Source organism: Agelaius phoeniceus, chromosome 22 (genome assembly GCF_051311805.1).
Source record: "Agelaius phoeniceus isolate bAgePho1 chromosome 22, bAgePho1.hap1, whole genome shotgun sequence".
Taxonomy (NCBI): domain Eukaryota; kingdom Metazoa; phylum Chordata; class Aves; order Passeriformes; family Icteridae; genus Agelaius; species Agelaius phoeniceus.
In genome coordinates, this window is record NC_135286.1 from 6,084,421 (window position 1) to 6,108,272 (window position 23,852).

At 49.7% G+C, this 23,852-nt stretch overlaps 1 protein-coding gene across 1 annotated transcript; it reads right to left on the reverse strand.

The window, feature by feature from the left end:
- On the reverse strand, positions 1 to 23,655 carry ZCCHC17 (zinc finger CCHC-type containing 17). The gene is made up of 8 exons (XM_054648337.2): positions 23,512 to 23,655; positions 23,260 to 23,368; positions 22,105 to 22,162; positions 15,583 to 15,683; positions 15,411 to 15,502; positions 13,046 to 13,146; positions 10,195 to 10,343; positions 1 to 682 (listed from the first exon to the last, which is right to left on the reverse strand). Exons 2-8 carry the CDS (start codon positions 23,299 to 23,301, stop codon positions 518 to 520), a joined length of 708 nt encoding a protein of 235 aa, XP_054504312.1. The 5' UTR covers positions 23,302 to 23,368; positions 23,512 to 23,655; the 3' UTR covers positions 1 to 517.
- Positions 23,656 to 23,852: the final 197 nt, after the last annotated feature.

The window sequence follows — 23,852 nt, forward strand, 5'->3', positions numbered from 1 at the left end:
TACAGCTGCAGAGAGCAGATTTATTTTCCATCCCTTTCCAAGGCAGCAAACACTCCACAGTCCATGTTTACTCCCAGTATCTCCACTCCCCCATTTGCTCCTTGCTCCTCCACTCCTGGTGTTTGCAGAGAGGCCGAGGGAGCCGGGGCAGGTTTGCAGCCCAGAGCTCTGTGCCAGGGGCTGTGCTCCCACCAAACCTGTCCCCAGCACGCTGGGGCCTGGCTGTGCCACCCCAAGCTCTGCAGCTGTCCCAGGAGCTGGCAGCAGCTCCAGCAGGCTGTGGCACAGCAGGCGTGCCCTGCAGGCTGTCATGAGCCTGTGCTGGCAGCAGCTGTGGGACAAAGGGGCAGCCTGTGCCCAAGGTGACAGAGGACAGCTCATACAAGGTCACCACCTGTAACACCACATGTTATTTTGAAATAAACTCCTTGTCCTTGAAGCAGGAGCTGCTGGTCCCTGCTGGCTGCACCAGGGAATGGCTGTGGCAGCAGCCCAGCCTGCCCTGCTCCCCCCAGGGCTACTTCTTGTGCTTCTTCTTCTTCTTCTTGGGAGCCTTGCTGGCTTTCCTGGAGTGCCTGGGCCTCTTGCTGGAGGGCTGAGCTCCGTCACTGTCCGAGGCCGAGCTGTCCGAGTCTGACTCTGAGGACTGCCTGGCCTTGTGCTTCTTCTTCTTCTTCTTCTCCTGGGAAAACACAGGAAAAAGCTGGCAATGTGGGAATGCCCTCCCTGGTGCTCAGCAGGGCAGCAGGAGCCCTTCTGGGCCTGTTCCTGCATGGAAAGGGCACAGTGCCTTAGGAGGCAGGAGTTAAACACCACTGCCAGCCCTCAGCTGCAGAGCAGGGCACAGAGCACGGCAGCAACGTGGAAATCCAAGGCTGGAAAACACTGGATAATTCATGGAAGGAGAGTTCTCACTCTCATTCCATTATTTCATTGTTCTTTACTAATAAAAGTTGAAAAGATGAAGCGTTTTTGCCCAAAAATTGTGTTTCTAAACCAGCCAGGAGCAGCATCCCTGCAGCCCCACCAGGACAGGAGCACTGGAGCAGCCAAACTGTGCCAGCTCCAGGCAGGAGAGCCCAGTGGAGCAGCAGGACAAGGTCAGTGCCCTCCTGCAAGATGTGGCTCCTTGCACAACCACGATTTCACCACCCCCTCCTCTTTCTCAACTTCCTCTGTGCCCCTTCCTGCTCATCAATTTCCTCTGCACCCCTTCCTGCTCCCCAACTTCTCCTGAACCCCATGCTGCTCATCTTCCCATGCTCCCCAATTCCCTCTGCACCCCTTCCTGCTCCCCAACTTCTCCTGAACCCCATGCTGCTCATCTCCCCATGCTCCCCAATTTCCTCTGCACCCCTTCCTGCTCCCCAACTTCTCCTGAACCCCATGCTGCTCATCTTCCCATGCTCCCGAATTCCCTCTGCACCCCTTCCTGCTCCTCAGCTTCTCCTGAACCCCATGCTGCTCATCTTCCCATGCTCCCCAATTTCCTCTGCTCCCCAACTTCCCACTGCACTCCTTCCTGCTCCCCAACTTCTCCTGAACCCCATCCTGCTCCTCATCTTCCCATGCTCCCCAATTTCCTCTGCTCCCCAACTTCCCACTGCACCCCTTCCTGCTCCCCAACTTCTCCTGAACCCCATGCTGCTCATCTCCCCATGCTCCCCAATTTCCTCTGCACCCCTTCCTGCTCCCCAACTTCTCCTGAACCCCATCCTGCTCCTCATCTTCCCATGCTCCCCAATTTCCTCTGCACCTCTTCCTGCTCCCCAACTTCTCCTGAACCCCATCCTGCTCCTCATCTTCCCACTGCACCTTGTCCTGCTCCCCAATTTCCTCTGCACCCCATCCTGCTGATTTCTTCATACACTCTCCTGCTTCCCAGTTTTCCTTGCACACCCTCCTGTTCCCAAACTTCCCTTCCACCCTCCTGTGCTGCTCTCTCCCTCGTGCTGTGCTTCTGCAAAGCCCTGAGCCAGCAGCTCCAGACTGAGCCTCAGCTGCAGCACGGGAACAGCTGGAGTTGGAATAAAGCCCATGAAAACTCTGAAATGGATCTAAACCCTCAATTTGTGGCAAAGCAGCAGGCAGAGATTACCCTGAGGCCAGGCCTGGGGGGCACTGGGATCACACCAAGGCACTCCAGCAGTGTTTAATGATGAAGGATGGCAATTTGGGGATATTTAATCAGGGCACAGGCCTGGGAAGAGGATCTGACTGATGCCAGGGTTCATCCCCTGCATCCCCTTCCAGCTGAGAGCAGGAATGGTGCCAGCAGCTCCCAAGGGCCTGGCAAAGCCCATCCTGCAAAAGCTCAGGTGTTCCCTCCCCTTGGCTCTGGGAAGTGAAGGAGCTGAAGGAGCCTCTAAAACATCTGCACCTTGCACATGGTGCATGCACAGCTGCAGCTTTGTGTCCCAGCTCAGCAGCACCAGGATCCAGCAAGGATCCAACTCCAGCCACGAGAGAATTCCCTGGCAAAAGGCTCTGAGGATCATGGAATGGTTTGGGTTGGAAGGGACCTCAAAGGCCACCCAGTGCCACCCCTGCCATGGCAGGGCCACCTCCCACTGTGCCAGGTGCTGCCAGCCCCAATGTCCAGCCTGGCCTTGGGCACTGCCAGGGCTCCAGGGGCAGCCACAGCTGCTCTGGGCACCCTGGCAGAGCCCAAACCTCTCCAACCAGGCCTTGCCAGGCTACAAACCCCTGTGGCAAATGGCACTGGGGGCACCTGGAACCATGCAGGAAATCATTCTTTCCTTGCCTTTCTCCATTTGCTGCAATGGTTTTTGCTGCTGGTTTCCATCCTGGATTGAGGAATGGGAATGCCAGAGTGGTTTGGGTGGGAAGGGATCTTCAATGCCAGCTCATTGCAGCCCAGGGCCACCTCCCACTGTGCCAGGTGCTGCCAGCCCCAATGTCCAGCCTGGCCTTGGGCACTGCCAGGGCTCCAGGGGCAGCCCCAGCTGCTCTGGCAATTCCAGCCCAGCCCCTGCCCACCCTGCCAGGGAACAATTCCCAATTCCCAAGATCCCATCCAGCCCTGCCCTCTGCCACTGGCAGCCATTCCCTGCCTCCTGGCCCTCCATCCTTGGCCCCAGTCCCTCTGCAGCTCTCCTGGAGCCCCTTCAGGCCCTGCAAGGGCTCTGAGCTCTCCCTGGAGCCTTCTCCTCTCCAGGGCAGCACCCCCAGCTCTCCTAGCCTGGCTCCAGAGGGGCTGAGCAGGAATTTTTGCCCTGTTTGAGGACTCAAGCAGAGAAGCCAAGGAGGCTTTCAGGGAGCAGAGATGGCCACTGAGGTGACCAAAGCCCTGGCACAGGCTTGGACACCCAGTGAGGAATGTGGCACAGCAAGCTCAGCTCAGGGCTCTGACTCACCCAAATTTAAGCACCTGTGCCCAAACTGGGTTGGGTGTCCAAGCTCCAGGCCCAGAGGGAAAGAAAGGAGCTGGCAGCTGGTTTTTAATCCAACAGATCAACTCTTTTAGGGAGCTGGAAGAGCAAAGACAACACCCAGAGCTGAGCATCCAGAAGACCCCTCTGGAATTCCAGGGAAGGGAGCAGAGGATGGAGTGGCTCCACACCCACCAGAGCCTTGGCACATTTTAGCTCCATACCAGCAAATAATGTCACCCAAAATTGGGTTTTGTTTTCCTGTGGGGTAACAACAGACTCAGCACAAAGTCCCTGACCCACAGAGGAAAGCAGAAGCAAATCCTCCCAGTCCTAAGAGCATGGGAAGGAGTTAAATCCTCCAGAGAAGGGGATGCAGCAAGGAGAATTTTCTCAAGCTTTTTCAGCCCGTGCACATGGTGAGAAAGTTTGACAGGACCTTCACAACCAAGAGTTTCATTCCAGAGCTTGGGAAACTTTCTCAGGATGTGAGGGCTGCAGGCAGGACAGGATGTCACACCCGCTCCTGGGGATGGAGCAGGGGACAAAAAGCACACATGGGCATTGTGCTGGCTGGGAGGAATCAACAAACCCCCACTGTCCCCTTTATGGGGGCTTCTAACAGCCAAGATCACTCCAAGAGAGACAAATCCCTTTTCTGGCCCACAGTGGGGTGCTTGGGGTGTCCTGTGATCCTTGTGTGTGTCTTTTCCAGCCCTGGATATTCCAGGATTCTCGGATTCCTGCAGTGCAGAAGTGCAGGCAGAACAGCAAACACAGCCTGGGCTGGAAGTGCAGCAGGACACAAGGAGAGCTGAGCATTCCCAGAGGAAAAAATGTGGCAGCACCATGGCTGGAAGGGCTTTGGAGCACCCTGGGACAGTGGAAGGTACCAGGGGTGGCACTGGATGGGATTTAAGGCCTTTCCTATTCCAACCCATCCCATGATTTTATGATTTTCAGTAGCAGGAGGCAGCACTGCTGCAAAATCCTCCTGCAGGAGCAGCATCCTGCCCCAGAGCTTCCCTTCAGTGCAGCATCCCAGCCCTGGAGATCAGCACTGAGGTCACCAGGGAACCCAGGGAGCAGGGGATGGAGCACTGAGGTCACCAGGGACTCAGGGGATGGAGCACTGAGGTCACCATGGAACTGAGGGAGCAGGGGATGGAGCCCTGAGGTGTCACCAGGAACCCAGGGAGCAGGGGATGGAGCACTGAGGTCACCAGGGACTCAGGGAGCAGGGGATGGAGCACTGAGGTCACCAGGAACCCAGGGAGCAGGGGATGGAGCACTGAGGTCACCAGGAACCCAGGGAGCAGGGGATGGAGCACTGAGGTCACACCAGGGAACCCAGGGGATGGAGCACTGAGGTCACCAGGGAACCCAGGGAGCAGGGGATGGAGCACTGAGGTCACCAGGAACTCAGGGGATGGAGCACTGAGGTCACCAGGGAACTGAGGAGCAGGGGATGGAGCACTGAGGTCACCAGGAACCCAGGGAGCAGGGGATGGAGCACTGAGGTCACCAGGAACCCAGGGAGCAGGGGATGGAGCACTGAGGTCACCAGGAACCCAGGGAGCAGGGGATGGAGCACTGAGGTCACCATGGAACCCAGGGAGCAGGGGATGGAGCACTGAGGTCACACCAGGGAACTCAGGGGATGGAGCACTGAGGTCAGCAGGGACTCAGGGGATGGAGCACTGAGGTCACACCAGGGAATCCAGGGAGCAGGGGATGGAGCACTGAGGTCACCATGGAACCCAGGGAGCAGGGGATGGAGCACTGAGGTCACACCAGGGAACTCGGGGAGCAGGGGATGGAGCACTGAGGTCACCAGGGAGCAGAGTATGGAGCACTGAGGTCACCAGGGACTCAGGGGATGGAGCACTGAGGTCACCAGGAACCCAGGGGATGGAGCACTGAGGTCACCAGGAACCCAGGGGATGGAGCACTGAGGTCACCAGGAACCCAGGGAGCAGGAGATGGAGCACTGAGGTCACCAGGGACTCAGGGCATGGAGCACTGAGGTCACACCAGGAACCCAGGGGATGGAGCACTGAGGTCACCAGGGACTGAGGGAGCAGGGGATGGAGCACTGAGGTCACACCAGGGAACCCAGGGGATGGAGCACTGAGGTCACCATGGAACTCAGGGAGCAGGGGATGGAGCACTGAGGTCACCAGGGACTCGGTTTGCAGCCCAGGGATTGCCCAAAGCCCAGGTTTGTGCCTGCAGGGATACCCTGAGCTGCCAAGTGCCCTCCAGCCAGGCTGGATGGGGCTCAGCTCAGCTCTGGGCACAGCCAGCACCCCAAACAATGCATTTTGGGGCAATATTTGGGGAGGATTTGGCCCAAGCAGCTCTCAGTCAGCCTCACACAGAGCTGCACTTCACGGATCCTTGCACACCCTGCCCCACCTATGCAATTAGCACAGCAGAACCCAACCAAAAGTGCTCCAAAGCCTCTCTCCAAGCCCCTGCTGGAGCTGCCAGCAGGGCAGCAGCAGGATGGGCTGGAGCCTGAGTGCTGCTTTTCATGGAATTCCTTCCCTACTGCTCCAGAAACTCCTCCAAGAGGGGCCCCTTGGAGCACTCCAGGCTCCCTCCTGTCCTGTGGGAGGAAACTGCTCCAGGCTGTGCTCTCACAATGTTCCAACAGCTCATTCCTCCTAAAGGTATTTGGGGTTGAGATAAGAGGGGAGTGCCCAGAACTGTCCAAGAAGTTGAAATATTTTTCACCAGACCCTTCTGAGGAGTTAAAATCCCATTCCAAGACTTTGTGTCTTGTCCTTGTGCAAAACAGGAATGGATTCCTCATGTCTGCCTGCACCCCCAGGGCTGTGCCAGGAATCCTTCTAGGCTTCTTCATTTTATTCTTTATCCTCATTCCAGCAGCCCATTTCATTCCAAACAAGATTCATTACACCAATCCAAAGGTGTTTTTGCATCCTTTGTTGGAGGAGCAGTCAGAATGAAGCTGAGGAGAAGAACCCAGCCTAGAGCCAGTAAATAAAGAGAGCCAGATTCAGAAACATTTCAAAGAAAACAATGTGTGAAGGGCTGTGGCCTCTTCATGCCATGGAAGAACCAGTAAAACCAGTAACACTGAGGATGGACCAAGGTTGGATGAGCCACAGGTCACAGAACAAACACACTTAGGTGTGGTTTAAACATGAAGATCTGCAAATCTTCCACCAGGTGGGGAAAAGAGCAGCAAAGCCATAAAAACGCCCCAATCCCAAAGGCCATCCAAAAGCACCCCAGGGATGAGCTGGTCCATGTGCAATAAAGCTCACAAGGAACTTTGAAATGGATCCAAAGCCCCAGATTTGAGGTTGTGTGAGCAGAAGATGGGATAAACGTGCAGAATTTCAATGCAAGGGTTATCCCTCAGTCAGCACTGCAGGTTTTTCCTTGGAAAACAAAGGCAGCAGGAGGAGAAGGGCTCAGCCATTCCCAGCCTCCTGCCTCCCACACAGCCCAGCAGGGACACTGCAGTTCCCACAGGAGCCACTTCACCCCTGACCCCAGGAGGAGAAGGGACACAGAGCCTGGGCCTGCCCAGCTGTCCCAGCCAGCTCCAGGGCCCACCCCTGGCACAGCACCATGGAATGCTGGAACTGTTTAGGGTGGAAAAGCACCCCCAGATCAGCCAGTCCAACCATGGCCCCAGCACATCCCCAGGTGCCACATCCACGGGGTTTAGGAGGGATGGGGACCCCACCACTGCCAGGACACTTTCATCAACCCTTTCTGTGAAGGGTTTGTCCCAAATATCTGCATGGGAGATGGGCTATAAAAAGGGCAAAGCAGACAAGGGAGTGAAATCTTCAAAGAGAAGTCAGGGGGAGGGAGGAGAACCCCTCCACAAACCTTCAAACACCCAGATTGCTGAGATGGCAGGGAAGGCAGGATTTGAAGCAGATGTGGGGTCAGAGTAGGTGCAACCCCCCTGCCTCCCCCTGTTATAGGGGAGAGTAAACAGGGGCATCCTGCACCACTGCTCAGTGTCTGCTGGCTCTTCCTCTGCCCTTCAGTGCAGTCCTGCCCTGCTCTGGGGAGAAGGGAGCAGCTGCACACTCCTGGGATGAAGGTGCAGGGATGGGGAGAACAGCCATGGCATTGCTCTGTCAGGCTGCACACATATGGAAAACCTTTAAATGTCTCATTTTTCTAACTTGCCCTGGCTTCCCTAAAGCTCCCTCAGCACATTCCCTCCCTCCCTGCCCTCACTCCCTGGGAGCATCCCCTGGCTGTCCCCTCCTGTTAGGGGCAGGGAGCAGTGCAGGGCCAGAAGGGCCCCCTTGATCCCCCTTTCCTCAGGCTGAGCCCATTCCCAGCTCCATTCCCTTCCCTGGACACCCTCCAGCCTCTCCCCTTCTCCTTCCATCACCCCTTTTCTCAGGGATGACAGGAGACAGGACAGGGCTCAGTGCTGCCACCCAGGACGTGTCACTGTCACACCAGTGCCACCCCCACACAGAGACACGAACCCAGCTCCAGCCTGGGAATACTGGGGGGCTCAGGAAGGAGGGGAATCAGGAGCTGGGAAGCCCTGGGAAGGCAAAGTGGGAAAGAAAGGAGCTGAGGATCATGGAGGAATCTCTGGGAAGAGGAGAAAAACTCCAGAAACTCCAAGGAAACATCAAATCCAGGAAGAGGAGAAAGGAAACATCAGATCCAGGAAAAGGAGGGAAATCAGATCCAAAAAAAGGAGAAAAACCCTCAGGCAGGAGGGAAATCAGGAGCTGGGAAGCCCTGGGAAGGCAAAGTGGAAAAAAGGGGGTGAGGATCCTGGAGGAATCTCTGGGAAGAGGAGAAAAACCCCAGAAACTCCAAGGAAACATCAGATCCAGGAAGAGGAGAAAGGAAACATCAGATCCAGGAAAAGGAGAAAAACCCCTCAGGCAAGAGGGAAATCAGATCCAGGAAAAGGAGAAACATCAGATCCAGGAAAAGGAGAAAAACCCTCAGGCAAGAGGGAAATCAGGAGCTGGGAAGCCCTGGGAAGGCAAAGTGGGAAAAAGGAGGTGAGGATCATGGAGGAATCTCTGGGAAGAGGAGAAAAACCCCAGAAACTCCAAGGAAACATCAGATCCAGGAAAAGGAGAAAAACCCCTCAGGCAAGAGGGGAATCAGGAGCTGGGAAGCCCTGGGAAGGCAAAGTGGAAAAAAGGGGGTGAGGATCCTGGAGGAATCTCTGGGAAGAGGAGAAAAACGCCAGAAACTCCAAGGAAACATCAGATCCAGGAAAGCACAAAATGCTGATCCTGAACAATCACAAATATTGATTTTATGACTCTGACACTGGGTGGAGATGGAAACCCTTGGGAGCTGGCAGCTCCCTCCTCTCATTTAAAAACGCCAGGGCCACGCTGGTGTCACCCACATGGGAGGGGACAGGTCAGCAAGGAGATTGTCCCTGAATGCAGGGAGCTATTTCCACATGCTGTAAATCCCTGGAGCTCCAGGCAAGCAGGGAAGCACATGGTGGCTCCCAGACAAGATCACAGCAGGCACTCCAGACTACAAGGGAACCATTCATCTGCAGGATCCCACATCCTGCCTCCAAAAAGCTCCAAGTTTTATTATTCCAGCTCTGGAAAACATCTGACAACTTTTGATGTCACCCTTGAGAAGGGAGGGAGATCAAAGGAACAAGGGAGATTTCAAGGAAAGCTATTAATCCACCAACCCCCAAAAAACCAGGAACAAATTTGGGACAGTGACCCACATTTCCTGTAGTGTCAGCAGGGCAAGGCTCCACTGGGAATCCCCATGCTGGTGGATGGGCAGGGCTAGGATAACAAGCTGTTTGTGCACTTCTTTGTGTCATTTTCCCCCAAAACTTTAAAATAACTTGAGCCTTTTCTGCCTGTTGCCACTCTCCAGGGATACAGAAAAGCCACAGAGCTGGGAAGAGGGGAAAATAGAGAAAGGGTTTTGGAAGAGTCATTAAAAGTGGGACAGGGAAGGGGCTGAGGGAAGAATTAATTTATTAATTAATTGCATTGTATTGTGGCTGCCCCTGGATGTGTCCCAGGCCAGGCTGGAGCAACCTGGGAGCATGGCAGGGGTAGGGTGGGATGGGATTTAAGGTTCCTTCCACCCCAAACCCTCTGGGGTTCTGTGAATATTCATCCCTGAATAATCTTGAGCACCAAAAGCTCCTGGCCTGGGTTCAAGTCTCACCTGTGTTTTATTTGATCTCATCCTGCTCTGAGCCAGAGGTCAAACACAGCCTGGGAAATGTCTCTGATCTGGTGCCATTTTCACAGGGACAGAAATTGCTCTGGAGCCTGGGAATGCTCCCTGTGCAAACACAGCCAGGGATTTTCCCCCAGAGTGTGCAGATAAAGCCAATTCCCACAGCCCTGGCAGGGTCAGGATAGCCCTGGAGCCAGCAGGGCACTGAGTCCAGATCAAAGAAGGAAAAAGGAGGCAAACAGGAATCACAGGGCTCAGGACACTGAAGCAATGCCTGCAGAGCCTCCCAGAGAGCAGGAAAAACAATAATCATCTTTTTCTCACTCTAAGAATATCCTCTGAGGGCTGTGTGGTGTAGCACAAAACGAGTTTGAAGGGAACCTGACAATGGCAGGAGAAAACCTAAGGATGAAGAGGAAATCTGCAGAGGAGATTCCTGTTTAGCCACAGAATCTGCCCAAACTGAGGCACCTTCTCAGCCCACACCTGGCCCCTCACACCCACCTTGTAACAACTGGAGTAACCCAGCTGTAACTACAGAGCCAAGTCCCATCCCCCAGCTCCTTTTCCAGGCCAGCCAGAGGCCACCTTGTACCTTTTTCCTCTTTTTTGAAGACTCCTCAGCCTGGCTGATCTTTTTATCCCCTTCACGTCCTGCTGCTGCCCCCTCCTCTTCCTCCTCCTCTGGAATGAGGCTGTATTTGGTTCCTCCAGGCTGCATGAAACACTCCTTGGCAAAGTGACCTGGAGAAAAAAGGTGTTTGAAGGAACAACCCAGCCCCTTTTCCTTCTTTTGTTCTTTTTTTTAACAAATGCATTTCATCCACCTGAAGTGCTGCCAAGGCTTTTTTTGATTATCAGTCACAAGGAGAAAATCTACACTCCAGGACATTTTTTATCCTGAAATTTCAGCTGGTTGAACGTGCCCTGATTAAACAGGACAGGGAACAAACATAACCCAGGTCATTCTGGAGGGATTAGTCAGGCAAAATAGAAAATATTCTTGTCTCAACAAGTAAAAATCTCTCTCTGCAGGGGCTTAATCAGCCCAGAAAAGAATGGGAGAAAGGTAAATTGGTGTGATTGGCACCTGGAAAATGAGCTAAAGCCACAAAGAGAGAGAAATTCAGCTCTTCTGGTTCTACCCTTTCTACTCTGGAGACATCAAAGTTGACCTATTAAGCTGCAGGGGAAATTTGGAAAGCTGGCACCTGCTGTTAGGAGGAGACACCATTATTAAAAAGCAGATTGAAAATAGGCATAATCCTGGTTTTTGGGGTTCTTTAAAATAGTGTTTTATACATAAGAGTTCTTTAAATAGTGATAATTCTTTAAAATAATATTTGAAGGATACTTCTCTACAACTACAGAGGCCACACTCAGCATTAACCTCCTCCAGAATAGCACAAGCCCCATTAACCATTTCTGCAAATAACACAAGTAGGGCACAGCAAAAACTCCTGCACAAAAAAAACACCTTGTACCTCAGCAACTTGAGTAAATTTACTGAAAGGCACCACAAAATCATCCTCACTCTGCTGAAGCAGGCAGGACATCCTTTCAGCAGGGCACAAACTGGGTTTTAGCTCTAGGACACAGCCCCAGTGTCCCACCAGCTGAGCTGGAGCTTCCACAGATGGGAGCTCACAGTGGGATCACCTGCTGAAGCTTTGTTTGCTTCTTAAAAACCAAAATCAGAGTCATTACCTCAAATGGGACTGAGCACTGGGGATGGTCCATCCTGCACTTTGCTGAAACCCCAAAGATCAGCTCCATGCACAGCACAGGCTGTTCCTGTGCCTTTCCTGTGCTCACCTGTCCCTTGGTGTCCCCCAGGGCTCAGGGGACTGTGACAACTTTGCCACCCTGAAGGGACACAGCGGGGCTGTCATGGAGCTGCACTACAACACGGATGGCAGGTGAGGGCAGGGGCTCTGTGCTGCTCAGGGAACAGGGCTGGAGCCCCAGGAGGGGCTGAGGGAGCTGGGCAGGGGCTGAGCCTGGAGCAAAGGAGGCTCAGGGGGCCCTTGTGGCTCTGCACAGCTCCTGCCAGGAGGGCACAGCCGGGAACAGGGACAGGAGCAGAGGGAACGGCCTCAGGCTGGGCCAGGGCAGGCTCAGGGTGGGCACTGCAGGAATTTCCCCATGCAAAGGGGGCTCAGGCCTTGGCAGGGGCTGCCCAGGGAGGTTTGCAGTGCCCAGCCCTGGGGGTGTCCCAGGAATGCCTGGAGGTGGCACTCAGAGCTCTGGGCTGGGGACAAGGTGGGGATCAGCTGGGACTCGATGGCCTTGCAGCTCTTTTCCCACCTCAGCTCTGGCATCCTGAGCACCAGAATCCCAAAGGCTTTTCCCACAAGGGAATATCCATCCAATGCAAGCCCCAGCAGCAGAGGTGGCCCTACCCCAGCCCCTTCTGGCAGGGAACATTTCCTGTTCCCCACAGCTCCAAACCCCTCACACCAACAACAGAGAGTCCTTAAAGTCCCATTTTTGCATATTGGGGGAAAATTTCTGCATGGAAAGGGGGCTCAGGCCTTGGCAGGGGCTGCCCAAGGAGGTTTGCAGTGCCCATCCCTGGGGGTGTCCCAGGAATGCCTGGAGGTGGCACTGAGGGCTCTGGGCTGGGGACAAGGTGGGGATCAGGAACAGCCTGGACTCGATGTTCTTGGAGCTCTTTTCCCACCTAAATGACTCTGCCTCCCAGCAGGAGGCACAGAATGGTTGGGGTTGAAGGGATCACCTGGAGCAGGTGGCACAGGGACACACCCAGGGGGTTGAGATGGCTCCAGAGAAGCAGACTCCACTCCCTGCCTGTTCTCTGCCACTCCTCATGGACAGAAGTTCTTCCTCGTTGTGTTTTCCTTTCTTGCCATCACTCCTGGTCCTGTCCCTGAGCAGAATCTGCACCATGCTCTGACAGCCCTGGGGATATTTGTGTGGATTGATGGGATTCCTCTGTTTTCTTCTCCACAACAACCAGGCCCAGCTCCCTCAGTCTCTCCTCATCTCTCCAATCCTTCATCACCTTTGTGCCCTCCACTGGCCCCTCACCAGTAGCCCAAAGGGGTGTCATTTTAAGGAATAAATATTTTTTTTATTTTTTTAAGGACTTGAATTAATTCTTTTGTTTTGTAGCAAGTGATAAAAAGTCCCTCCTCTAAAGGACAAACATAGAACCAAAATTCAGTCCTTACAACCATATGTAACCATGTCAGCAGCTGTGGCTGGCCCTGCATCCCTGGCAGTGTCCAAGGCCAGGCTGGACAGGGCTTGGAGCAGCCTGGGATGGTGGGAGGTGTCCCTGGGGACTGGAATCAGGTGGGATTTCAGGTCCCTCCCAACCCAAACCATTTTGGGATTCCAACCACGAGACAGACACTGATCCAAGCCCAGCAAGGCTCAGTGCCTGGCTGGGACAGAGGCACAAAGCAGCAGCCCAGACCCACCTTTGCAGCCACACTTCTTGCACACCGTGTTCAGCACGGCCTCCAGGGTGATCTTCTGGCTCGTGTAGTCCCTGAAGGAGCGTTTCTTCCTCTCATCCTGGCTGGGAGGACAAGAACAGCTCCATTTTCAATCCATCCTCATCTCTAATCCCACATTTTTGTACAAACAAAAGGCTTTTAAAGGTTATTTGGTGTGGTGGTTTTGGTTTGCTAATTCGAGATTTCACTAATTTTGAGATCACTTGTGGCCATAGCTCTCTTCACAGAGAGCAGCAGGCACAAGATCCCAAGGATTTCTCCCCTAGGAAAAGGCAGTGAGAAGCTCAGAGAAGAAGAGAAAACAATTCTTATCTCTATTCACTGCTCCTGTTGTTTGGCACATGTGGAATGTGTTATGGAGATTGTTTACCAAGATGATTTGTTAATTGGACACTGGTGAGGGTTGTTTTGATCCCTTGGCCAGTTGGGTCAAAGCTGTGTCCTGGCTGTCTCAGACACTCCCAGGTTTTTCTGTTGTATCCCTTTAGTACAGCATGTCTTTAGTATGTCATTTAGTCTAGTATTAGTGTAATAAAGTACAGCTTAATAAAGCATTTGTTCATCCTTCTGAGTCATGGACTCAGAGCACATCATTCCCTACACTGGGGTCACCCTGCATTGATAATCACTTTTATAAATGTCTCCTACTGCAATGGATTTGCAGGGTTAGGCCATAGTGGCACAGCTAGCCTGCTCCTGAGTTTGCTGTCAAAGCCTCAGGGACTCCTCAAGGCTGTTGGAACATAAATTGTGCAAATGAAGAAAGAAGGGGCAGAGAAACCAAATCCCAAGATGGCAAGGACAGGATAACAGAGGGCTGTGAAACACCTGCACTGTAACCAATCCCACACTGTGAGAAATGCAGGCACTAAACAGAGAGCAAAGGCACAAAGGCACCAATCAAGCAGTGTGTACTTAGCAGTTTGCAGAATCTCTGAAACTGTGTGTAAATGTAACAAAGGCTTCTGCTGGATCACACTGGTCAGCAGTGCAGGAGTCCTGGATTTCCTGCAAGAGTCTCCCATGCAAAACCAGGACACTCTCAAAGTAAAACTTTCTAAACCCAAAGAGCAGAGCTGACCTGGCCTTGGGCACTGCCAGGGCTCCAGAGGCAGCCACAGCTGCTCTGGCAATTCCATCTCAGGGAACAATTCCTTCCCAAAATTCCCTCCATCCCTGTCCCCTGGCAGGGTGATAATTAGCACTGATTCCATGATTCACAGAAGGCTGATCAATATCTATCTTTTTTAAGAAACCCATTGCTTTTATAGATAGTTACAATACAAATAGACTTAATTGGTCCTCTAATCAAAACACCATCACCACTGGTTAATTAAGAAACCACCCTCTGGTAAACAAATCTCCATACCACATTCCACACAGCACAGCAACAGGTGCAGCAAGTGAAGGTAAGAATTGTTTCTCATTCTCTTCTCTGATCTTCTCACAGCCTTCCTCAGGACAATGCCTGGGAAAGTTGTGCTGCTCCCTGCGGCCAGAGAGCTGCTGCCACACAGCCCTGCCCTTTGGCAGAGGAAGCTGTGCCCTGTGGGCAGCCATGCCCTGTGTTCCATAGAGAGCCATGCCCTGTGCCCCACGGGCAGCCATGCCCTGTGTTCCATAGGGAGCCATTCCATGGGCAGCCATGCCCTGTGTTCCATAGGGAGCCATGCCCTGTGTTCCACAGGGAGCCATGCCCTGTGTTCCATAGGGAGCCATGCCCTGTGCCCCACGGGCAGCCATGCCCTGTGTCCTATAGGGAGCCATGCCCTGGGCAGCCATGCCCTGTGCCCCGTGGGCAGCCATGCCCTGTGTTCCATAGGGAGCCATGCCCTGTGCTCCATAGGGAGCCATGCCCTGTGCTCCCTGGGCAGCCATTCTTTGTGCCCTGTGCCCCACGGGCAGCCATGCCCTGTGTCCCCCTGGGCAGCCATGCCCTCTGTCCCACAGGCAGCCATGCCCTGTGTTCCATAGGGAGCCATGCCCTGGGCAGCCATGGGCAGCCATGCCCTGTGCCCCACAGGCAGCCATTCTTTGTGCCCTGTGCCCCATGGGCAGCCATGCCCTGGGCAGTCATGCCCTGTGTTCCATAGGGAGCCATGCCCTGTGCCCCACGGGCAGCCATGCCCTGTATTCCATAGGAAGCCATGCCCTGTGCCCCATGGGCAGCCATTCTTTGTGCCCTGTGCCCCTCTGGGCAGCCATGCCCTGTGCCCTGTGCCCCCTGGGCAGCCATGCCCTGTGCCCTGTGCCCCACGGGCAGCCATGCCCTGTGCCCTGTGCCCCACGGGCAGCCATGCCCTCTGTTCTGCTCAGATTTACCCACTCAAGGGAAACGTTGTTGGGATCCAGGTCCTTCCCTGTGCCTTGGTGGACAACCTTCATGGAGAGGGAGAGCTTCAGCTTGTCATCCTTCATCTGCAAAGCACACAATGAGCAGGATGAACGAGCCACCAGAGTTAATGAACCCCAGGGTAGTGGATTTGAACCAGGGTTACCTCTCTCCCTATGAGCTTCACCCAGACCTTGTCCCCCACGTCGAGCATCTCTGCAGGTTTGTCCACAGGGCAGGAGGACATGTGGGTCCTGTGCACCAGGCCTGCAGGAGGATGGGACACAGGGGACACAATCAGCCCAGGGATGGGAGAGAGGGGACAGGAACAGCCCAGGGATGGGACAGAGGGGACACAATCAGCCCAGGGATGGGACACAGGGGACACAATCAGCCCAGGGATGGGACACAGGGGACAGGAACAGCCCCAGGGATGGGACAGAAGGGACACAATCAGCCCCAGGGATGGGACAGAGGGGACACAATCAGCACCAGGGATGGGACACAGGGGACACAATCAGCCCAGGGATGGGACAGAGGGGACACAATCAGCCCCAGGGATGGGACAGAGGGGACACAATCAGCCCCAGGGATGGGACAGAGGGGACACAATCAGCCCCAGGGATGGGACAGAGGGGACACAATCAGCCCAGGGATGGGACAGAGGGGACACAATCAGCCCAGGGATGGGAGAGAGGGGACAGGAACAGCCCAGGGATGGGACAAAGGGGACACAATCAGCCCCAGGGATGGGACAGAGGGGACACAATCAGCCCCAGGGATGGGACAGAGGGGACAGAACAGCCCCAGGAATGGGACAGAAGGGATACAATCAGCCCAGGGATGGGACAGAGGGGACAGGAACAGCCCCAGGGATGGGACAGAAGGGACAGAACAGTCCCAGGGATGGGACAGAAGGGACACAACAGCCCCAGGGGATGGGACAGAGGGGACAGAACAGCCCCAGGAATGGGACAGAAGGGACACAATCAGCCCAGGGATGGGACACAGGGGACACAATCAGCCCCAGGGATGGGACAGAGGAGACACAATCAGCCCCAGGGATGGGACAGAAGGGACACAATCGGCCCCAGGGATGGGACAGAGGGGACACAAACAGCCCCAGGTGTGCCTGCCACACTAAGGGACAGAACAGCCCCAGGGATGGGAGAAAAGGGACAGAACAGCCCCAGGGGATGGGACAGAGGGGACACAACCAGCCCAGGGATGGGAGAAAAGGGACAGAACAGCCCCAGGGGATGGGACAGAGGGGACAGAACAGCCCCAGGGATGGGAGAAAAGGGACAGAACAGCCCCAGCTGTGCCTGCCACAGAGCAGCTCCTCAGGGGATGCAGGGAATGACACAGGGTGTGGAAGGAATGTGCTAGGGTTCATAAATTAATCAATAAAATTAATAAATTAACTATAAATCAATAAGAAAATTAATTAATTATAAATTAATAAATAAAATTAATAAACTAACTATAAATAAATAAAAGTAATACATGAATTAAAATTAACAAATAAAACTAATAAATTAATTATTGATTAATGAATTAATAAATTAATTATTTGAATACATAAATTAGTAGTAAACTTAATAAAATATTAAAACAAGAGATAATAAAATTAATGATGGAGTTTAGAAAATAATAAAACTAATAAATGAAATAGATAATAAAATACAACAATTATTAGTGTTCATTTCATCCTTAGCTCATCCTTTCTTCAGTTTTATACAGAAGATTCTCCACTGAACCTTGGATTTGCAGTTTCCAAGTTTCCAAAGTGGCTTGGAGCAGAAAATCCTTTGGGGTGTGGGAGGAAGGTGTTTTTATACCACATTCTATTTATAAATATAATTTAAAAACTATTTATTTTTAAAACTTTAAATTTAAATTCATATTTATTTATATTTATTAAAACTTATATTTATTTTAATTGATACATTTATAGTATAATTTTAATTTATATTTTATTTATTTCTCTTTATTTAAATTTCTATTTATTTATATCTCTTTATTTTTTATTTTTATTTATTAAAAATTATATTTACTATTATAATTTAAATTTCTTTTTAAAACTTCATTTCTTCTTTAATTCATTTTGAATTTCTCATTTTTGATTATTGTTTACAATGCAGGTACCACCAGTAAGGTTGTAAATGGTAATAAAAAATACAAGTAATAAATATATTTACATAAAATAAATATATTTATGAATAATAAACAATAACAAATATATTTTGAATACTATATTTAGTAGTTACAGATGTATTTTAGGGGGTGCTCCAATTTTTTTACTGCTGAGACAGATGACAACTCCCCAGACTGGGTTGGAATTTGGGTACTGACAGTGGAGAGCAGGGTTCTGTAAGTAATGTATTTATTTATAAATAATAAATATATTTATGAATAAATATAATAAAAATATATTTGTGAATAATATATTTATCAGTAATAGATGTATTTTTAGAGGGTGCTCCAATATTTTGAGACAGGACACAACAGCCCAGCCTGGACTGGAATTTGGGTACTGACGGTGGAGACCAGGGCTCTGATAGTAATAAATATATTTATAAAAATATATTTATGAGTAATAAATATATTTTTGAATAATATATTTATTAGTAATATATATATATATATATTTTTAGAGGGTGTTCCAATTTTTTAACTGCTGAAACAGATGACAACTCCCCAAACTGGATTGGAATTTGGGTATTGCCAGTGGAGAGCAGGGTTCTGCAAGTAATGTATTTATTTATAAATAATAAATATATTTATGAATAAATATAATAAAAATATATCTGTGAATAATATATTTATTAGTAATATATATATATTTTTAGAGGGTGCTCCAATATTTTAACTTTTGAGACAGGATACAACACCCCAGCCTGGACTGGAATTTGGGTACTGACGGTGGAGAGCAGGGTTCTGCAAGTAATAAATACCTTTACATAAAATAAATATATTTATAAATAATAAATATATTTATGAATAATATATTTATTAGTAATATATATATATTTTTTAGAGGGTGCTCCGATTTTTTAACTGCTGAGACAGATGACAACACCCCAAACTGCATTGGAATTTGGGTATTGCCAGTGGAGAACAGGGTTCTGCAAGTAATAAATACATTTATAAAAAATAAATATATTTATAAATAATAAATATATTTATGAATAATATATTTATTAGTAATATATATATTTTTTTTAGAGGGTGCTCCGATTTTTTAACTGCTGAGACAGGATACAACACCCCAAACTGGACTGGAATTTGGGTACTGACAGTGGAGAGCAGGGCTCTGTAAGTAATGTATTTATTTATAAATAATAAACATATTTATGAATAATATATTTATTAGTAATATATATATATTTTTTAGAGGGTGCTCCAATTTTTTAACTGCTGAGACAGATGACAACACCCCAAACTGCATTGGAATTTGGGTATTGCCAGTGGAGAGCAGGGTTCTGCAAGTAATAAATATATTTACATAAAATAAATATATTTATGAATAAAAAAGAATAACAAATATATTTTTGAATACTATATTTAGCAGTTACAGATGTATTTTAGAGGGTGCTCCAATTTTTTTACTGCTGAGACAGATGACAACACCCCAGACTGGGTTGGAATTTGGGTACTGACAGTGGAGAGGAGGGCTCTGTAAGTAATGTATTTATTTATAAATAATAAACATATTTATGAGTAAATATAATAACAAATATATTTGTGAATAATATATTTATTAGTAATATATGTATTTTTAGAGGGTGCTCTAATATTTTGAGACAGGACACAACACCCCAGCCTGGACTGGAATTTGGGTGACTGACAGTGGAGAGCAGGGCTCTGATAGTAATAAATATATTTATAAAAAATATATTTATGAGTAATAAATATATTTTTGAATAATATATTTATTAGTAATATATATATATATATTTTTTTTAGAGGGTACTCCAATTTTTTAACTACTGGGACAGATGACAACACCCCAAACTGGATTGGAATTTGGGTATTGCCAGTGGAGAGCAGGGTTCTGCAAGTAATAAATATCTTTATAAAAAATAAATATATTTATGAATAATAAATTTATTAGTTATATATATATATATATATATATATATATATTTTAGAGGGTGCTCCAATTTTTTAACTGCTGAGACAGGATACAACACCCCAGCCTGGATTGGAATTTGGGTACTGACAGTGGAGAGCAGGGCTCTGCAAGTAATAAATTTATTTATGAATAATAAACATATTTATGAATAAATATAATAACAAATATATTTGTGAATAATATATTTATTAGTAATATATATATTTTAGAGGGTGCTCCAATATTTTAACTTTTGAGACAGGATACAACACCCCAGCCTGGACTGGAATTTGGGTACTGACAGTGGAGAGCAGGGCTCTGCAAGTAATAAATTTATTTATAAAAAATTAATATATTTATGAATAATAAATATATTTGTGAATAATATATTTATTAGTAACATATATATATGTTTTAGAGGGTGCTCCAATTTCTTAACTGCTGAGACAGATGACAACACCCCAAACTGGATTGGAATTTGGGTGACTGACAGTGGAGAGCAGGGCTCTGTGAGGAATAAATATATTTATGAATAATAAATATATTTGTAAATAATATATTTATTAGTTATATATATATATGTGTATATATATATATATACACATATGTATATATATGTATATATATATATTTTTTTAGAGGGTGCTCCAATATTTTAACTTTTGAGACAGAATACAACACCCCAGCCTGGACTGGAATTTGGGTACTGACAGTGGAGAGCAGGGTACTGCAAGTAATAAATACATTTATAAAAAATTGATATATTTATGAATAATAAAAATGTTTGTGAATAATATATTTATTAGTAATATATATATATATATATATATATATATATATATATATATGTTTTAGAGGGTGCTCCAATTTCTTAACTGCTGAGACAGATGACAACACCCCAGTCTGGGTTGGAATTTGGATGAGTGACAGTGCAGACCAGGGTTCTGCAAGTAATAAATATATTTACAGAAAACAAATATATTTATGAATAAAAAAGAATAACAAATATATTTTTGAATGCTATATTTAGTAGTTACAGATGTATTTTAGAGGGTGCTCCAATATTTTAACTTTTGAGACAGGATACAACACCCCAGCCTGGACTGGAATTTGGGTACTGACAGTGGAGAGCAGGGTACTGCAAGTAATAAATATATTCATGAATAATAAACAAATACATTTGTGAATAAGATATTTATTAGTAATATATATTATTTTTTTAACTGCTGAGGCAGGTGAGAACCCCCCAGCCTGCACTGGAGTTTGGTTATTGCCAGTGCAGAGCAGAGTTCTGCAGTGTGAAAAATGCCCATTTTATGGTTGACTTTTCACCAAGATTAAAATTAATATTCTGCATGTTATGTTAGAAAATTATGCTCTATTAATTTTCTTAAGTGGTGTGTTAAACACAGTTTGAGGTTATAACAAAATGTTAAAATAGAAACTGTGCTATGTAAGATACTTTTTAGAGAGGACTGAGGTACTGGCACCAGACAGCAGCCACAGGACACCTGAAACTTTCAGAGATAAAGAATTTCTTGCTCCCTTAGCAGAAGAAATGAACTCCTTCCTGCCCTGAAGAAGCTGACCCTGCCCAGCCAGAATCCTGAGTTTAAATGGAATTTCTGCATCATGGATGAGGTGCATGAATATGCAACAGGCCATTGCTTTTAAGGGTTAATCCTCTGTTAACCTTTGCCACCCCAAATCCCCCTTTTCCTGCCCCATTTCCCCCTCAGCCCCACCAAATCCCCCAAATCTGACCCCAAATCTGCTGTGTGTCCTTTTTCAGGTTTATTTTGCCCAGAAAGATGAACCCAGACTGTCCCTAACTCTATGTTTTTATTGTCTCCTATTGTCCTAATCCTAGTTGTCCACATTTTTATTACTCTATAAATTACATTACTATTTTTAGAACCATTTTATTACTATTAAACTTTTACAATGTTCAAAACAAGTGATGGGTGTTTTTCACATGCAGGAGGAGAAATCTGGGAGCACGTGGCTGATCCAGCCCCATTCCAAGGCACCCTGTGCCTCCCCAGCAGCCACAATCCTGCCCAAAAATCCTGCAGGGAGCAGGGCAGGGCTCCTGGGGGGCTGCAGCTGTCCCACAATCAGACACAGCTTAAATCTAATTTTCCCCTACTTTTGATTTAATTCATTTCTTTCACTTCATTTCTTTTAGTCTTTTTTTCTCCACTCATTCACACTGACCATCAAAGGGAGGAAATGGGGCAAATTGCAGAATTTCTACAGTTCTGCCATTACTTTCAAATAAATCTCTGAAATATCCTGAAGTTGCCAAAAGCTCCACTAAAATCTGAAGGTAAAAAAACCCAAAATATCCAGACTTTACCAAAATCCCACCCCAAGATATCCTGAAGTTACCAAAAACTCCTTTGAGTTGTTTGGCAATAATGCAAAAGTCCATCCTCTTCTAAATGCTTTCCAAATTTTTTCCTAATTTAGGAAACATTCATTTGCTGATTTCTTTCTGAAAGCCTTTAATTCTGAGCTGGCTGCTTGCCTTGGCCACAGCAACAATGAAATAATGGCACAGGTACCAACCTTGTTTCCTGCAGCCTGGGATTTTGATGAATGCACCATAATCTGTCACTGCAGCAACCTGGGGAGAAAACCCAGAGCAGAGATGGAGGAAATCCCTTCCCAAAGAGGGGAGAATCTGCACAACAAACCTGCCCAGCTCACTGGGCTGGAGATTGGCAGAGAATCAGGGAATGGGTGGGGCTGGAGGGAATTAAATCCCATCTGGTGCCACCCCAGGGACACCTCCCACTGTGCCAGGGTGTCCAGCCTGGCCTTGGGCACTGCCAGGGCTCCAGGGGCAGCCACAGCTGCTCTGGGCACCCTGGCAGAGCCCAAACCTCTCCAACCAGGCCTTGCCAGGCTACAAACCCCTGTGGCAAATGGCACTGGGGGCACCTGGAACCATGCAGGAAATCATTCTTTCCTTGCCTTTCTCCATTTGCTGCAATGGTTTTTGGTGCTGGTTTCCATCCTGGATTGAGGAATGGGAATGCCAGAGTGGTTTGGGTGGGAAGGGATCTTCAATGCCAGCTCATTGCAGCCCAGGGCCACCTCCCACTGTGCCAGGGGCTGCCAGCCCCAATGTCCAGCCTGGCCTTGGGCACTGCCAGGGCTCCAGGGGCAGCCCCAGCTGCTCTGGCAATTCCAGCCCAGCCCCTGCCCACCCTGCCAGGGAACAATTCCCAATTCCCAAGATCCCAGCCAGCCCTGCCCTCTGCCACTGGCAGCCATTCCCTGCCTCCTGGCCCTCCATCCTTGGCCCCAGTCCCTCTGCAGCTCTCCTGGAGCCCCTGCAGGCCCTGGAGGGGCTCTGAGCTCTCCCTGGAGCCTTCTCCTCTCCAGGGCAGCACCCCCAGCTCTCCCAGCCTGGCTCCAGAGGGGCTCCAGCCCTGCAGCAGCTCCGTGGGCTCCTCTGGGCTCTCTCCAGCAGCTCCACTTCCTTTGGCTGTTGGAGCCCAGTTCTGCAGGTGGGGAATCAGGTGACAGAAGAGGACAGAATCGCCTCTCCCCTCCTGCCTCTCTCTATGGCTGCCCGCACACCTGCACATTAACAACTCCACGGACACGGATGTGTGCACCTGTACAGAGCTGTCCGCCACCCAAACCTCCCCGCGCTAAACCCCGGCTGGACCAACAATGAATTCACCCAGAGCACGGCCCCGGCTGCTCCCGCACCTCGCCCTGGAAGATGGAGTAGAGCTCGGGGAGCGGCTCCATCGCCCCCCTGGGTGCCGTGACAGCCAGCGGGATCCACCCCACGCTACAGCATCTCCTCTGCAGGATGCTGAGGAAAGAAATGTTTCATTAACGCCCGAAAACCCTCACAGAGCCCCCAGAGAGCCCCCCCAGAGCCCTCGGGGCTCAGCGGCTTGAGCAGCGCGGGGATGGACCCGAGCGGCACCCGCAGTGCCCCGGTGCAGGACTAACCCAGACCAGCGCGGTTGGACAGAACGACTCTTCCCGGAGCCCGCGGGGCGGTGGGGACTGGTCAGCGCCCAGGGCAGCAACACCAGGGCGCCGCCATCCCCTCAGCCACCCCCACCATAACGCCCTCACGCTGAGAGGCCGCGCTCCCCGCCAATCACAGAGCGCAATGTTGCTGTGTGGCCGACAACAGCCAATCAGCGTTACCCATGCTGCCCAGCGCCCGCTTTTCTCCAATCAGAGCGAGGCGCGCCAGAAGGCGCCGCGCTCCCCGCTCTATCCCCGGCGTGCCGGCATCGTGTCTGGGGGCGGGACATCCAGGGAGCTCCGCCAATCAGCGCGGC

Bases quoted from the DNA above. Each gene is read 5' to 3' on its own strand.
- ZCCHC17 (XM_054648337.2), bottom strand. From the start codon at position 23,301: ATGGAGCCGCTCCCCGAGCTCTACTCCATCTTCCAGGGCGAG. The intron at 15,503-15,582 runs GTAACCCTGGTT...TGTGCTTTGCAG, and splicing joins TGAAGCTCATAGGGAGAGAG to ATGAAGGATGACAAGCTGAA. The intron at 683-10,194 runs GTACAAGGTGGC...GTGTTTTCCCAG, and splicing joins CTTCAAAAAAGAGGAAAAAG to GAGAAGAAGAAGAAGAAGAA.